Below are 16,637 nucleotides of genomic sequence, written 5' to 3' on the forward strand. Positions count from 1 at the left end.
AAAGTAGCAGTGAAAACCACAGGCTTTGAAAGGTTGTTCTCACAGATTTTTCAATTACTTTTCATGAGGAAATAATTTTGCCTACTTTTTCCTTGGAAAGATGACAATCTAAAGGAGGAAAGTTTTAACAGCAGTAATTGCAATATTCTTGCTATTCTCTTGTCTTTTCAGAGCAAACAAAATGGGACTGGGAAAAGAAGATTTTTCAGGATTCCTACCCGCAATATTTCTTCAATGCAGCTGTTATCTCCTGTTCCACTGTCCTGTAAACAAAATGAGAAGACAGTTTGTTTGTGTTTTAAAAAGAAATAACAAATAGGTCTGAGAACGTGGTTGTCACATGAAATATACTCTGACCTCTATTACAGTTTCAAAATGAGGCCAAGTCTTTCCAGCATCTGAAAAGTTGCACTGCTTAAAATTCTCAAGTTATTCCCCATCAGCACCACAGGAAGATGCAATATTTACCGTGTTCACATATGATTGTAACATGTTTCTATGAATTCAATAGACTTTTTTCACACCACCTTTGGGTGCTGTTCCTGCAGTTTTGGCTCTACTGCGTGTGAGTAGGCAGAAGAAAAGAAGTTACTGCATGTACATGGATCCAATGCGCACTTATTTATATCAAATAAATAACACCTTTCCACATCCTTTGTGCAGCAAAGCTCAGCAGTGACACTGTCTGTGCAAAGTCTGAGGATGTATAGGGTAGAGGCCCCTGTGATGCCGAGGGGAGAGCTGCAGAGATTGCAACGCTGGCAGCAATACTGAGCATGGGCACAGCAGCCCTGAGAAGCTGTGATTTCCCAAAATGCCGACTCTAAGCCCACCCATACATTGTGGGACTGAGGGCGCAGAAGAATTCGACTCTCCCAAGCAGTCTGACTCACTCCAGAGCTACTCTGCAGAGAGGAAATCAGAGATTTGGCAGGGCAGCTATACTCCTGCAGGAATCAGCCAGACGGTGCCAAACCTACGTGTTCAGCCTGGGTGTTCACTGGGACCCAAACTTCAGCCAGCAAGGACACGGCAGTGTGGGACACATAACCCCCTCCCTCCTGCATGCCCTCTGCCCACAGTTTGCTCATACTGGGAAGAGAGGGCACACTTGGATGGAGGTACTGATGCCAAGAGGGTGCACATCTCCTACAACTCTCCACAAGATAGAGGTGGCTGCTGCATCCAGCAAGCTGTCTGGGGACTTCCTTCACCACACTATACTCCCTGCCAATCCCCCAAAGAAGGCTTTCTTCTTTTTGCAGAACAGAACTAACTCAGGAAGCAGGGGACTGGGGCTTGAGGTCTCTACATGTGGGAAAGGGGGATAGAAAAAAATCCATCTGGTAATAACTGTACCCAAAGAACAAGCAGAGAGGTGAGCTGGACTTCTCTTGTTTTCAAAAAAACCCTGGATACTCTAAATTTTCAGGTGTGCACGTGGAGATATATCAAAGCAATTTGTTTTTCCAAACTGCTGAGCTCTTCTCATCTGGAAGTCAGACTTCTCTACCACGTCTGTATTTGTGCACCAAAAAAATCACAAGGCATTTTCAAAAATGGATACCTTTACCTACTAAAGCCAAATGATCACACTGACCAATCTGTGCGAGTCCTGGACACTTTTACCACCACTCCTCAAGCTGAGCTGAGAGACTGAGGAGATCTGGATCTCCAGCTGCCTAAAGCCCACCAGCTGTAACCAAGGTCAGGAGAACAGCCATGCATATGCAAAAGAACAATTTATGCTTTCTAATTTTTTGTGGCTGTTTTTTCATGCCAGTTCATAGAAAGTCATAAGTGCTTTATTGTCTGCACTCCTACTAAATCTTTGCTGAATATGGTCCTTGATTGTTAAACAAATGAATCACATTAACTCTTCTTGGTGAAACACAGTCCATCAGTTTTACAGTTCACTACAAATTACACTGCTGATTTCGAAGGCAAAGGTACTAAACATGTGGTGAAGTCAGACTTTGGAGAATTACTCATATCTGATATATGGATGCTGAAGAGCAGCTGCTGCCCTGAGCAGATAGTTGTGTTCTGACCTCAGTCGTGCCCCTGAGGAGCTGCACAGCACCATGTGTGATATTCCTGTCACAGGAGCAGGAGGACAAGTGTTCATGTTGCCAAGTGAACTTAGCAAGATGGAGAGAAACAACAATCTCTGCATATTTAATAATATAAAAACTAATATTAGATAATTGCTATTTCTCTCTTCTCTGTGAGTTTCTATCTACTTTTTCCCTTTCCTTTCCCAAGCCCCAGTTTGTTCACTTGTAATCCCACTAACAGTGGAGAGTAAAGCCCTCGTCATGAGTGCCTTGTTTACAAAGCAACAAATTCACTGCCATCCTTAAGTTCTCTGTTCTAGTCTATTGCTGTTTTACAGAAGAAGGGACAAGATGACCATATGATCTTATGCTGTATAGAATATGCGGAACGGATGATAAAATGATGATCTCACTCCGTGAGGATAAAAACACTAAATGTGAATTTGGCAACAGGGTTTTTCAGACTAGGATTAGGAACAAGTGTCTGTAACAAAATTAAATAACTCTCCTAGAAGTGTAGTGAAATAAATCTGCAAATACTCATCAGCAAGAAATTTTGCTTTCTATTACCCCAGAACTAAAACTTTAGCCTTTCTTTCTAGCCCATCATCTCTCTAAACAGGAAGTAAAAACTTTTCACATCTCTCTCTCTCTCAATATCACCATGCAGCCTTTCAAAGGGTGAAAAATAAGCTGGAAACACAAAACCGAAGACAAGGTGTGTAAAACTGATATAATATTTGGGGAAACCCCCCTCAATTTCTATATTTTCCTTTTTGTTTTTCATCGAGTGCCAAATACTAATTTATTTTTGCTTTGAATACTTACAAAGATCAACATTATTGCTGATATCAAACTTTCTCGAACATCCACTACATCCCTACTGATGTTCCAGGGGAACACGCGCTGCCATGGAATCTGGCAAACTGAATTTAACTTCGTGGCCACAGTTCAACTTGAAAAAAAACCCATATTTAAGTCTGGCAAACGTTTCTTGAAATCTGAACTAGAAGAAGGGATCGCATTAGCCGCAGGGAACAAACAGCACGGAGCCCTTGACACGCTATTTGCTTCGGCGGCCTTCCCCACGCCAGCACGGCCGCGTTGGTGCCGGCCGTGTGACGCAGCCCCTGCGCAGGGCTGATGTCGGCGCTGCTGGCAGGCGCTGCAAAGCACACCCGCCACCCTCTCCGTAGCCACAGGACATTTGTGCAATGAACGTTTTCATTTTTTTTTTTTTTAATTAAAATTAAAACCAAATAAAGATTCTGAGGCTGCCGTTGCAAACTAAGCTGAGGAGCTGCTCCCGTGTTTGTTCTGACACGGATGAACCCGTCTCATTTGCCTCCCTTTCTGTTTTGCGACCTGTCATGACAAACTTGCCCCACTGAACCTCCCGTGGGCCATCAGCGAAATACTGGCAAGTCTTGGGGACCTGTCAGGGGAAGTGGGCTCGGCCGCTGTGCCCATTACCTCCGTCCCTCAGCCAGCACAACCTGCAGAACGCCAAACATCTGCACACAGACACGGGCGGCTGCCGGGCGGTCTGGCAGGAGCAGGCGAGGAGCTGCCGCCGAGGATAACGCAGCGGCTGCTGAAGAAATAGCCGGGAGCGTCGTGCTGCTGATAACACGAGCAGCTAATTACCATGCAAAGCACAGAGAACTGTACGAAACAAGGCTGACTAAAGGCTACATAGAATTCTTGGGAAACGGGATGCCATTTCAAAAAAAGCTACCTCTGTACAAATTTTATTTCAGAGCATTACTTTATTTTTTTTCCCTTACCAAGAGCATTCACATGGAGATATATAAAGAAACCTCTCTGAAAGGATTTGCGTATCTTGTGATACTTCTCCCTCCTTTGAAATCTTTATGTCGAAGAAAGAAAGAAAAATCTTCTGCAAGTATCTTTTTCCATTTTAGCCCAAGAGACTTTTATGATGCAAGCTTTTGGTGCTGTCATTATTTGCACTGCGCTAAGTGTTTTTACAAAGTGTCCAGAAGTTATTGGATTTTTGTCTCCAGTGTCAATTAGGCATGAGTATCATGTCCAGAAGCCTGAGGTACATACTCATCCTCTTCCCCTCAGCGAGAGCCAGGCTGGTTGTGTCACCTCCAGCCAGTGGCATGACAAGCAGCCACCCCACATCTGCCCCACTCTGCACAGGCACAGCACAGCACTGTGCACTGTGGGGCTGAAGGATTTCCCCTGGGTACTGAAGGGAAGTTTCAGGCACTGAATGTTGGCAGGCAATAACCTAAATCCACGATGAAACAAAATAGGAAAAAAGGAGGAAAAAATTCCCATTCCAATCAATTCCCATTGATGGACCTTAAACTGAAAGCATATTAGAAATGCTTCTTTGCCAGGCAACACACACACACATGCACATGCATATACACAACACTTTCTGTGGTATCCATTTGCTAGAAAGGAGTATCCAGTATGAAACAGTAAACTCCTTATCTTTTTACTGATCCATAAATGTTGCTTCTGCCTGTTGGATTCAGGAGAACCATTACTTTCAAAGTTTCCCTTCAATCATTCCTCTAAAGAGATCTTAACACATTCAAGTTGTGGAATTTGCTGGAATTTAATAGGGTTTCATGCCTGAGATCAGAGATGTGATTTCTGGGGGTTCTGTAGAAATATAGCCAGGCTGTGGAAAGGAATTCTGGGGAGGTGTCATTTGCAGATGCCTAGGAAGAGTCTTTAGACATTCAGGGCTTAACTTGTTACTGCCTTCCTTATGTGTACTACATCCTCCAAAATGCTCTTTATGGAGTGGTTGTGCTGAACCCACACGGCTCTTGGAGAGAAAAGGCAGGACTTTGAACCTCAGGAAAGGTGGGCTGGTAAAAAGCTTAGACCTCAACCTAGTTAAAACCTTACCTTTTTGCATCTCAGGAAATACTCACTTTTTGTCATGTTTTCACTCTGAACGGGCACTTGGGGGAAGGCTACCTACTTGCTGATTTTATCCCTTTGGCTATGGTTCCATTCAAAAAGCAATTGAGTCACATCATTACCTTAAAAATGAAATTTTACAAACCATTCTTCGATTCAGTTGAGAAATCAAAATTTGATCAGGTCTAAATACTTCAGTGGCAAATTTTAAGAATTATAATATGTAATCACAGAATAAGATATGGCCTAAATCAAGAAGGCATTAACCCCAAATATCAAATGTTTCTCTCCAAATATGGGAATTTTTTATTTTAAGGAAACATTTTTTTTCAAGCAAGAATGAAAATGAGTTTGGTCAAAATCCACATGGATGCAGGCATTTTCAGTTCTGATAATCTGGGACATCCCACAGAAAAAGGACTGAGTAGGAAAAAACAGAACAGAATTTTAAAATGGTAGTTGTATCTTTTTTCTGCCTCACTAACAATGATGGCATTTTGATCTTGATGGGTGATGTGAGACCCACCAGCAATGTTTTCGCCTACCTCTAGAGGGATAGACTTCAGGGAGCCATGGCACACTGTAGTCACCCTCATTTCACTGGATGGCATTAATAATGCTTGTGCCTTCTGTGAAGAAGACTCCTAATCTCTTCCTGAGGATGCAGGCGAGCAGGGCTGAGCTGGGTAAGGTTTCACCAAGGAAAGAGATATAAAAAGAGCAGCTCAGGAAGCTTGGTTTTCTCTTCCTGATATTTGAAAGCTTTACTTTGCATTCATGCTATGCCTTACCACTAACTGAAGTGCCAGTGGCCACTGACTGTTGATACAGTAGTTTTCTCCTGTGCTTTGCCCTGCTGCGAGTAGGAGCTGTTTCACTTTTACTATGAGGAATTGCTGACACTTCTTTAGACACAGAGAAGTGCAGGAGGGAGATGGGAATGAGAAGCTAAATTCTCCTCAAGGTCTGTGTCAGAAAGTGTTGCACTAATTAAAGTCATTAAATCCATCTATTTCACAGTCACTGTTAATAAACTGTTACCTTTAATAAACCCATCTCTTTTGAAATGGAGCCATCATATTTTTTATGGGGATTATTTTTCCTACCAAGGGATCTTGCAACACTGTTCTTGGTTCAAAAAGGAAGAGGAGTAGCTTTAAAAAAGATTTTATTTCAAGAAAGAAAAAGAGCAAGTAATGAAATTCATCCAGCTTTGCTTTAATGAAAGTATCTGTACTAATTGGGGGCCTCACTGCAACTGAAATATCATGACACCCTAGTCTTGTATCAGGACCAGGAATATGTTTTGGCTTATCAAAGGAGATGAATCAAAAATATCTGTAGATAGAGAGAAATGCCAAATGATTGAACAGACTTGCTGTGCACACCAGGAAAGAGAAGCAAGAGCCCATTTTGCTCTTGATGAAGGATACTCTCAGAGCAGTGTGCTCAGCAGCTTCCCCACACCTGAGGCAGAACAGCAGCTTTTGGAGAGCAAGACCCTCCAGAAGAACGACTAGAAAGGATTTCATAGAGCCATAACCCAGAGTATCACAAGCCTTAGGCTGTGCTGGTCTTACATGCAGATGTGAGTTTAGGTGAAGATGGATGTACTGTGGATGTGGAAGTAAAGCCATTCACCACACTGTAATGTTTTTAAAAGAGCAAGGAAATGATGTTTGAGCGTAACACCTCCAATACGTGTCCATGGCCTGTCCCAGAGCTTGAGACAACTCCTGTCTGTGCAGTGCCTGGCCTGAAGTAAATGTTGAAAAGCCAGGGCCAGAAAGTGAAATGATGCTGAAGGGCTGCCATCTGGATGGCTGCTGGGAGCTTCAGCAGAGCTTAGACTCCTACAGCCCCGTTGGGAGGGGATTTGGAGGGGCTGAGTCTGGCCATGTGTTGAGAGGTCATCAGACTGATGAGATGGTCTGAGTCCAAGTCTCAGTGTCCACACCACAAAAAAATCAAGACAATTAAAGGCCAAGAACCCTTCTCAACCCTCCTCAACCCTCCTCTCTCTCTCCACCCCTAAGGGTCATCGAACAATCAATGACTGGAGCTGCACTGGTAACATTTCATCTAGTAAAAGATGCTTGGGAGCCTCAAATGAAACCTACTGACAGATCAGTGGAGCGATTTTACAGGCTTTTACATTATATTAATAAAAATAAAATTCCAAACATGCCAGAATTACACCGTGACCCAGAACAATAAAGTGGAGCTGTAATGGAGATGAACTGCATTGTTCTATTAATAAAATATAAAGGTTTTATTGTTATTGGGAAAGATTGATTACATCAAATCAATAACATGTCACAGTATATTAATGTTTTTCTTCACTAATGAAAAAACAGGGCCTGCTGTGATTACACCTTCTTACTACCCATTCGAAAAATATAATGGGCTGGTGATAATGAAGATTGCACCTTGCTAGATGCTTGATCCTGAGGAGGTGCTGAGTAAGTCACCTGTGCTTTCAGAAAAGCCAGCAGGAGAAGAAGGTAACTAACATATACAAAAATGCTGTCAAAACCCCCCTGAAAGGACTCCACAGTCGCTGCTTCCCACCGAAAAACTGGAAAAAGCCACTGGGGACCTCTGGAAAAGTCTTCAGTGTGCTACATTTTCTGCAGCACCATAGGCATGCCCAAAACATATCAAGTGACTGCTGCTTGACACAGTGGTGTATTTGTCAGAAAGTTTCCATTATGGACACCAGAGTCTTTTGGTTTTGCAGCACAAAAGGCTTTTTAGTCGAGTCACGAGTTTCTTCCCTCAGCGCGTGCAGTCCTTCAACAGCCCATCCAAGGACCCTGCCCCGAGACCAACAGAGATCAGCTCTTCTCCCCATTAGATGCCTGTCCTCCTTGCTGCACAGATGGCCAATTAGTGTCAGCTGGAATGTGATGTTGTAGTGATGTGGACATTTGTTGGCTGGGACCTGGACTGAGCCTGATTGATTGCATTTAATGCACTGTCTGTGTTTGTTTGGGGAGAATATATAACATCTGTATAACAGCAACAGTTGGAGAAACAGGTATTATGAAACTGTTGATATTTTTGTGAATTTTAACATGAATTTAGCATCAGCTAGTGTAACACTGAATAAATTAAATGGATTACTTTGCCAAGAGATCCTTTAAAAGTGTTAATTAACGATAAATCAATAAAAACTATTCAACATGAAAATCAATTACATCCCTGTTTACATTATTTAACTCCAAACATTTCTGTTTTGTGTGCTTGCAATTAGCAAGCTATAAAAGATGCCATAAATAGGCACATAATGAGAGGAACTGTTTATAAATGATAATTGGTATTCATTCCCACTGAGCTAAAGGTTATGTGATTACAAACTGTTGTGCAGAAAGGGTTAAACCTCTTACAGAGAGAAGGTTTCACAGTACACAGCTCTGGAGAAATCTCTCCCACAAAAGGCCCCCAATGGAAGAATGCCTCTGTACATGACTGCTGATGGAAAGAGTAACATCTACCAGGTGTTCCTTAAAGCCTATTTACATCCATTTAGGAAACACTGCATGGGGGAAAAAGAATCTACCCTTTGGGCAGTGGTGGAGGCAATAAGAAATGGAACCTCGCATGAGAAATTCAGTATTAATATAATTTGTCATCTAAACACCATCTCTACAAAGTCTAAAGGAAAGATACTAACACTGAAATGCTACCAAAAACCTGGATGACGGTCCTGTTAACAAAGCTGAGGACAGGACAAAGGACACAAGGGTGTTTTTTGTCATGATAGGTAACAAGGATGTCACTCTACCCAATACCTCCTTCAAAGATTAAGACCAAAGGCTTTCACAGAGGGCTAAAAGAGGATTACAGGATCTTCAAGCAGCAGCCAGAAGCCCAAAACACTGAGCAGCAGCCTGTAACTCCAGAATGTAACACTGCATTATTTCCCATAACACAGAGAGATGAAAAAACTTTCCTGGGGAGAAAAGAACTCTCACTAATCCCTAATGCTGAAAGAACTCTTCTCAGTTTTAGAGATGAAGACTGATCTAAACTCAACAGGTAAAAAATCTCCATGATCTGGAGACCAGAGGCTTTGTGCAAATGTCTTTTGCTAGTCTAAGGATGTCATCAACATCTGTCAGTTTTGGCTTTTTCGGTGTCTCATCCCCAGGAAAATAAATCTCAGCCTTTCACTATAACTGCTACTGTGAGGGCAACAAGCATCAAGAACCCTTGACTGAGCAGGTCTGACCAGTAAGCATCTGGTGATAAAAGCCAACAGAGTCAAATAACCTGTTTGCAAATCCAGAGCTAGACCATTTTTCTACTTTGCCTGGGCATAGGTGATGCATATTTCCTTTCCTGTCTGGACTGTGATTTAGAACACTTATATCACACTGCTTTCCCTGACTCGCACAGAATACAACTGCTTCACAGAATACATGGATCAGAATTGAGTTGGGGAAAAAAAGTCTATTATGTGCAAGGAAGAGAGCCTTACATGGTTTTGACAATGATAGCTCAGTCTCATTGCTAAGAACACTAAAAACATATTCTGGCCACGGCAATTATGACCTGGACACCTATTTACCCAAGAGTTTTAATTTGCTATTGAAAACCCAAAGCATTATCAACGAAGAAAAACAATTGTATGCATCTGCATCTTTAAATCAATCCATTGATGCCTCTAGTCACCTCAGGTGGATTCTCTTAAAATCCACACGGAGGCTGATAAATAGCACAATTCTTCAAGCTGCAGTGAAAACCTTGGCAGAGTTTTATTGTGCTTTCAGCATTCCTGAAAGTCAAGAGAAAAATCCAGCCATACTGTGGTCACTGACAGACTGATGGGAACACATTCACTGCAAAACTACTGAAACCAGTACTTTCTAAATGTATTGCAGTAATAGGACACATAAAATTTCAACTAAAATGTCAGGGCTGGATGTCTTATTCCTCACACATGTAAGTTCCTTCCAGTTAGGAATGTACATGTCACCATGTATACATCATGGTATAAATATATATACCATGGTGTGCACGCATGTATGTATGTACATGCTACAAAAAAAACCACAAAAACCTCTGCGAAGTTACATGGAAATGCCCAAACTAACAAAAAAACCTGTCAAATCAACAGTGGCCTTAATATGGGAAGCAATAAATTCAGCACATCTATAAAGTTGCAGAATAGAGAAATACCTTTCTTATTTTTCCTGGGCTCTCTTTCCCAAATCCCACTGAAAAAGGTTTTTTACTACTGATCCACTGCAGACCTATATCAGTCCTCCTTGTTGGGAGGTAGCAGGAGCCAGGCACCATCCTGTGCTCCCCTAACTCTGGAGTGAAGATACCTCTGCACCCGTAAAACCGTCCATCCCAAGGAGTGGCAGCTTACCAGCGCTTGTCCCTGCTTTATTGTAGGCTCCATGACAGCATCCTACTTTTTGGGCCATCACAAAGACCAGGAGCAGGAGAATAAATGATGTCCCAGGTTTGGGGAAGGGTTGCAGGTAGTTCCCAAGTACCTGCATGGTGCTTGTTAACATTTTTTGATGAAAGCCACACTGGTCCTTTGGTCTTGGAGGACAAAAAGTTTGCTTTAAGTGATCCTAGTTCTTTTTCTTTTGGCTTTCCCTTTTCATATTATCTCAAGGTATTTGCTTTTAAAGGGGCTATTGCATCTGAACCTCACAATGCTTTCTGATTTTCTTTTGCTGTCACTGTTACAAATCCAAAATTGTAGTGAAATACAAAAGAAAGTAGAAAGAAAAACGGGCCTCAGCTTTCCCAGATTTTCCGTCTGGAAAAGTATGCTTGTCCTTCCAGTAAGCACACATTTCCCACCTGCTGGCATTGAGCTCTCCCACACAGCTAATGGATCACCAAGTCTTAATGTGGTTTGCGAGTTTTCACAGAAAGGTTATGTTGCCCTTAGGTTTGGGTTGATTTCCAAAACTTTCTCTGAAAAGCTTCAAAAAGCCTTTTGGATTTTTTTTTTTTTAACAACCCTCCACTTAAAAACAGGTTATTTGGTCTCTGGAGAAAGAAATGTTCAGTGTAGCCCCATTTCATTTTAAATGGAAGCTAAATGGACAGAAAATCCCTAATACTGCTTACAGACATTTCCATCTAGGTCAAGTACAACAAATCTGCATTTTTTGAGCAGCAGAGCTAGCTCTCCCTGTTGAAAATGGCAGGTCTTGTGGCACCCTGAATTATAACAACACATACAGAAAACAAGAGTGCAGTTGGAAAGCCTTTGAGCTGAGAAGCCACATGCTTGCCTTTTGTTATGCGATCTTGATGAATTTATTTCTGTGGCTTTTATTCATGTTTCAGGGCATTGAATCCTTTAAACTTGTTAGTATTTTCCCTTTTTTATTGTTCTCTGCTGCCTTTTGCTGTTTTATTTTATTCTTTTGTTCTCCGGTGTAACTGAAGGTAATGCAGTCCTGGGCCTATTACCCTCAGTCACTTTGATCTGGCAGTGGATATCAACAAAGAAGTTATTTGTTCTCAACACATTAAACCCTTCTGTGTAGCTTCTTACAAATTCTGTTATGCAACTTTGATAGGGCCTGGAACGAGTTGTCAGGTACGGAAAGGCAGGGGAGCACAAAGACCTCTCCAAAAGCCAAGCTATGAATGGTGTCATCTTGCTGTTTCACTTTCAAAGGTGGCTCATAGGGGTTTGCTGAATAGGAGTCGTTTGACAGCAGACATCTGAATTTGTATCACAGTCTCTAAGACACCTTTATAAGAACTTTGAATATCTTAGTCAAGTCCTGAGGATCAAAGCTTCCTATGTAATAAACCTATCATAGGTTACTCGGGGAGATTTTCAGCATTGGTAACAATGGCAGCTGATTTGCCTCACATAAAAGGCTACCAATAGAATGTAAGGGTTGTGATCAATACTTTAACTAGCAAGACAAAAATCTATCTGAAACTCAGGAATTATATTATGGTCTCATCATTTACTTTATAAAACATCTCCTATAATTTGAAGACATACATGCATTAAGTGTGGCTTGAAATACATTAAATTTTGATTTTTTCAAATCAGAATACTAGAATAGTAACTAGAATTGGCAGCATAAATGAATATAATGAATAAAAACACAAAAAGCTCTTGGCTGGCTTTTGAATACAGCATTAGGAACAGAGAAACACACATTGTTTTACAGTGAACTACATTAAATATATTTGTTATGGGTTTGAAATACTCCAAATTATTTGTTATGGATGAGAGAGGATGCTCTGCATTTATGATCTATGATACCACATTGTCATCAATTGTCATGCTTTGTTTATAGGACTGAATAAATTGTAATCATCAGATTACTATGTTTAGTCTGCACTTTAGAGAGTGCGTATTAAACAGATCAGATCTTTCTATCTTTTATTTATTTGTTTGTTTATGAAGGGAATGATGAGTGGCTCATTCTCCTGAGAATTAACTATTTGCTGAATGGTTTGGAGTTTCAGGTCCCGTTTCTTCTTGCAGAAGAGGGAAAGGCAAAACTACACTTGGGCCCTGATTTTTATTTGTGTGCCACATAAGTACATCAGACAATAACACCAGAGAAAAATGAAGATGCAAAAGGCTACATATATTCTAAAGGCTTCCTTAAGCTTTCTGGCTCCCTTTCCTCAGCCATACTTCCAGTAGCATTTCTGGGATGTTTTATGTGGAGATGTCACTCCGAGTCCCTTGTAGCCCAGTTATATATAAGGGCGGGTAGAAAATGGGGAAGCCACTCAAAAACGTAGATTGTCCTGCACCACTTTCAGCAACAGGTATTTTGTGAAGAACAGAATACAATGTTCTTGGCAAACCCTCTCTTTTTCATGATGCTCTTTTCTACTGGAGAAATACAACTATGAAACAAGATACTCTAACAAGGTGTAGTGGTTTGAAAGCAAAACAAATGAGAGGCTCCAAGTCAGAGATACAATTTAATAGGAGGAAAGGAAAGAAAGTAAAATAAAATAGATGCAATAATACAAAAGACCACTGACAGAGTCAGAACACAACCTGAGTAGAGTGATGGAAGCAGTCCAGGTGAGGTGGTCTTCCTGAAGCAGTGATCCTGTAGAAAGGTCTGGTAGCTCTCTTCCTCTGGGAATCCAGTGGGTAAGGGCTGCTCTGGTGTTCAGAGTCTCAGCTTATATCCAGGCTGGAATGCTTGGTTCCTCCCTCTGGGCGGAGCGTCTCACAATGGGATGGTGAGTCATGTGATAAGGCCTGATGGGCCCATTAACAGGAGGTAGTCCAGGAGGGGGTTATCTGTGAGCTGTGTAGCAAAGGTGCTGATGGCCCATTAACAGAAGATAAGCCAGAGTGGAGGAGGCAGGGGGCACGGCCTCACCTGGTTTCAACAGTTCATGAAAATGGTGATAGAATATACTTCAACCCAGGACACAAGGGTTGCAGGCACAGACTTTTAACTGTTTCTGTGCAGGGGAAGGCACAGACCTGGCAGCCAAGAACTGGATGATCACTGTTGCCTCTGCCTTGGGGGGTTACTGGGAATATCCCCACTAAAGAGCAGCTCCTGCCTAATATAAATTTTATATACATTTATGCTAGAAACACAATGGGATTTTAAATACCTGCAGTTGGGAAAGCAGTCAACAGTTATGGACTGAATACCTGTATCATTTTATCCATGGGGACTGTACAGACACAGCAGCCCATCTGCACAGATCACCCACGTGGGTCTCGGGCTCTGTAGGGTGACAGTTACCCCTCACTCGCTGCCCCAGCTGCCTTGACAGCACCTTTATATAAATTCAAGATAGAAGAGGATTGCTCATTCCTAGAAAATAATTGCAAAATCAAACCACTGCCTTTGAAAAGGTGTGATATCAGTTCATTTGGTACTCAGAATAACACCTCTAAGCTAAAGAAGAAAAAAACAGCAAAAATGAGACAGAAGGAAAGCTTACATTTCCATTCTTATCTCTTTGTACCAATACTCTCTCAGAGGTTCCTGCTTGCACAGCAGCTGCTGAATTGCTACAGTTTACTGTCTAGCATATTAAAATAAACTAGCACTGATTTTGGCAATTTGCATAAATAGTTGATGGATCTCTACAGCAGAGACAGAAGCTCTTCATCTGTGCCCACCTGCGCATCAGACCCATACAAGGACTAAGCATGGCAGAGACTGCCATGTGAACCTACCCAAAGTCAACCATGGTGTCTCATTAGGGTTCAGAGCTCAACCAAAGTTACCAATACAAAAGATGCAACTTTTGACAGTGGTATATCCGGCTGTTTGATCAGAAGGAAAAGATTTAATCACAGAATCACAGCCAGCCCTCTGATCATCATGGTCTTCCTCTGGACTTGTTTCAACAGGCCTGTGTGCTTCCTGTGCTGGGGACCCCAGAGCTGGGTGCAGGGTTCCAGGGGAGGTCTCACCAGGGTGGAGGGGCAGAATCTCCTCCCCTGCCCCGCTGCTCACAGTGCTTTGGATGCAGCCCAGGATACAGTTGGCTTTCTGGGCTGCAAGCTCACATTGCCGGGTCACGCTGAACTTCTTGCCGACCAACACCCTCAAGTCCTTCTCAGGGCTGCTGCCAATCCATTCATCCCTCCACCTGTAGTTGTGCTTGGGATTGCCCTGAGCCAAGTTTGCACAGGCTCACCTCTCAAGCCAGTCAAGGTTCTTTTGGATGGTATCCCTTCCCTCCAGCACATTGCTGCCAGGACATAGCTTGGTGTTGTCAGCAAACTTTTTGAGGGTACGCTCAATCCCACTGCCCATGTCACCAACAAAAAAATTAAACAGATGTCTCAGCTGAGAATAGTCTAGAATAGTCTGCAATAATCTGCATTCTGCATGCATGCACATTACCAGGCAGTCTTGTATAGCACTTCACAATCTAGATATGTATTGGTATATATAACTTTAAAAACAAGAATATAGCTACAGTTCTATATGGGAAACACTATATATTTTTAGGAAGGATAACAAAGAGTATATTGTGCAGCACAAAGTGTTGGAAGCATTTTAGGTAGGCAGAATACAACTCCCCCTGAAAGTTAGAGTACCAAGAGAAACAAGGGAAGTCCTAAACAAACTTAACACACACACACACAAACACAAATACACACACACTCCTAAAAATGGATTTTCTGAAAACAAACACAAGGCCTGTCAACAAGATCTCAGCTTTTCAAACTCAAGCCTGCAGACATCAAGCTTTCTCAGGCTCAGTCCTTCACAAGATAGGAGTCAGGGCACAGTGAATCCTGGAGCAGTATTCCCAGGGCTTTCACTCACAGCAGCTGGGCCCAGCCAAGGGCAGGAGGTTTGCACGAACTCCGTAAGAGCTCTCCAAACAGCAGTCTGCCACTGATGCCCGGAAATACCTCTGCCACATTAGGAGACAAAAAGTAGCCAAATGTTTCTGTCTGCTCATCTATTACCTGCATACAGTCATGTAAAGCCTGCATATGGTGTTACAAAATGTTCTCATCATTTATTTGCCCACAAAATATGAAACAGCTAAAATCTATGGAATATATCAGTGGCTGATGAGCAATTTCTTCAGAAATAAAAATAATAGCTGAATTTGGGATCTCATGTTCCAGATGATTAGCACCACCTCAAAAAACTGTACAAAATGCCATAGAATTAGAGGTAAGAAAATACTTTTTCTTGCACATTGATACGTATCTGCTTTAGTGTCAGCTGGATTTCTTGAAAGGCAGAGAGGATGGCTTTGGAAAGGGGAAGGAAAACAACATCTAACGTTCTCACATCCTATCATAATGACCAAAGAAATGTATGTCATCTGTATGTCATCTTAAGTTAACTGAGTAACAAGTGCACTCTCCCAGCAAGGCAAACAAAATCTTTGACTTGTTTCACTCTTAAGGTCAGATATCACTGCTGCTGAGCAGATCTACTACAGGGAGAGTGGAAGAGGGAATGTAGGTGAAAAGATGGTTTGTGCTCAATAGGGGTCTAAAATCTAATACTTGATACAAAAGCAGTGCATCTTCTGAGACAAACCATAAAAATACAATTATTATAATAGTGTATAATTTACCAAAATATTTTGACATTTTTCCAGAGATGGTCTCTTTTCTGGTATTTTCATACTTTTGACTCCAGAGTATAGGCATGTATAAGCATGGAAGAAGACAAGACAGCAAGGAATTATTTACTGATTACGGAGTGGATGGGCTTGAAGTTTCAAACATCAGCATTCCTATTTCACCCTCATCCTTCCAGAGGAGGAAGAAGAAGACATAAAATAGAGTGTTCTCAACTCATAGAGATTCCTAATTCAGGGCATTAATGCCATAAATTTCTTCCCCTTGCTCTTTTGACTCACTGCCATATCCTGGTAAGCCCAGGTCAGCCATGCTCACCTCACATTTACTTTGCTGGGGTGGTAAAGGTTACACAAGTCAATTTTTTTTCCCATTTCTAATAGAAATGAATCCAAACTCAGCCAACTTGTATACAGCTCCAGGCAATATAAACATGGCTGGTTAGAATCATTTATATAGTATGAGCCTTTGTACTCCATACTTCATGGAAGTTAATAAGTAGGTGTCAAACTCTGAATTAAAATTCCCAGAAGAGGACACAGCACAAAGGACAATAAAAATGATTTTTAAATAATCATAGGGATAAATAGCATCCACTTCTGACAAATGTA

At 41.8% G+C, this 16,637-nt stretch overlaps 1 protein-coding gene across 1 annotated transcript in view; it reads right to left on the reverse strand.

Moving 5' to 3' along the window:
* Positions 1 to 16,637, reverse strand: part of AFF3 (ALF transcription elongation factor 3) — a 315,602-nt gene that overhangs the window by 166,711 nt on the left and 132,254 nt on the right. Inside the window, exon 4 of the mRNA XM_066176588.1 lies at positions 219 to 263. Within this exon, the coding sequence (XP_066032685.1) occupies positions 219 to 263 (45 nt within the window). The remainder of the gene's footprint in view (positions 1 to 218; positions 264 to 16,637) is intronic.

Source organism: Chamaea fasciata, unplaced genomic scaffold (assembly GCF_029207755.1).
Source record: "Chamaea fasciata isolate MVZ Bird 193981 ecotype frontalis unplaced genomic scaffold, bChaFas1.0.hap1 SCAF_2, whole genome shotgun sequence".
Taxonomy (NCBI): Eukaryota; Metazoa; Chordata; class Aves; order Passeriformes; family Sylviidae; genus Chamaea; species Chamaea fasciata.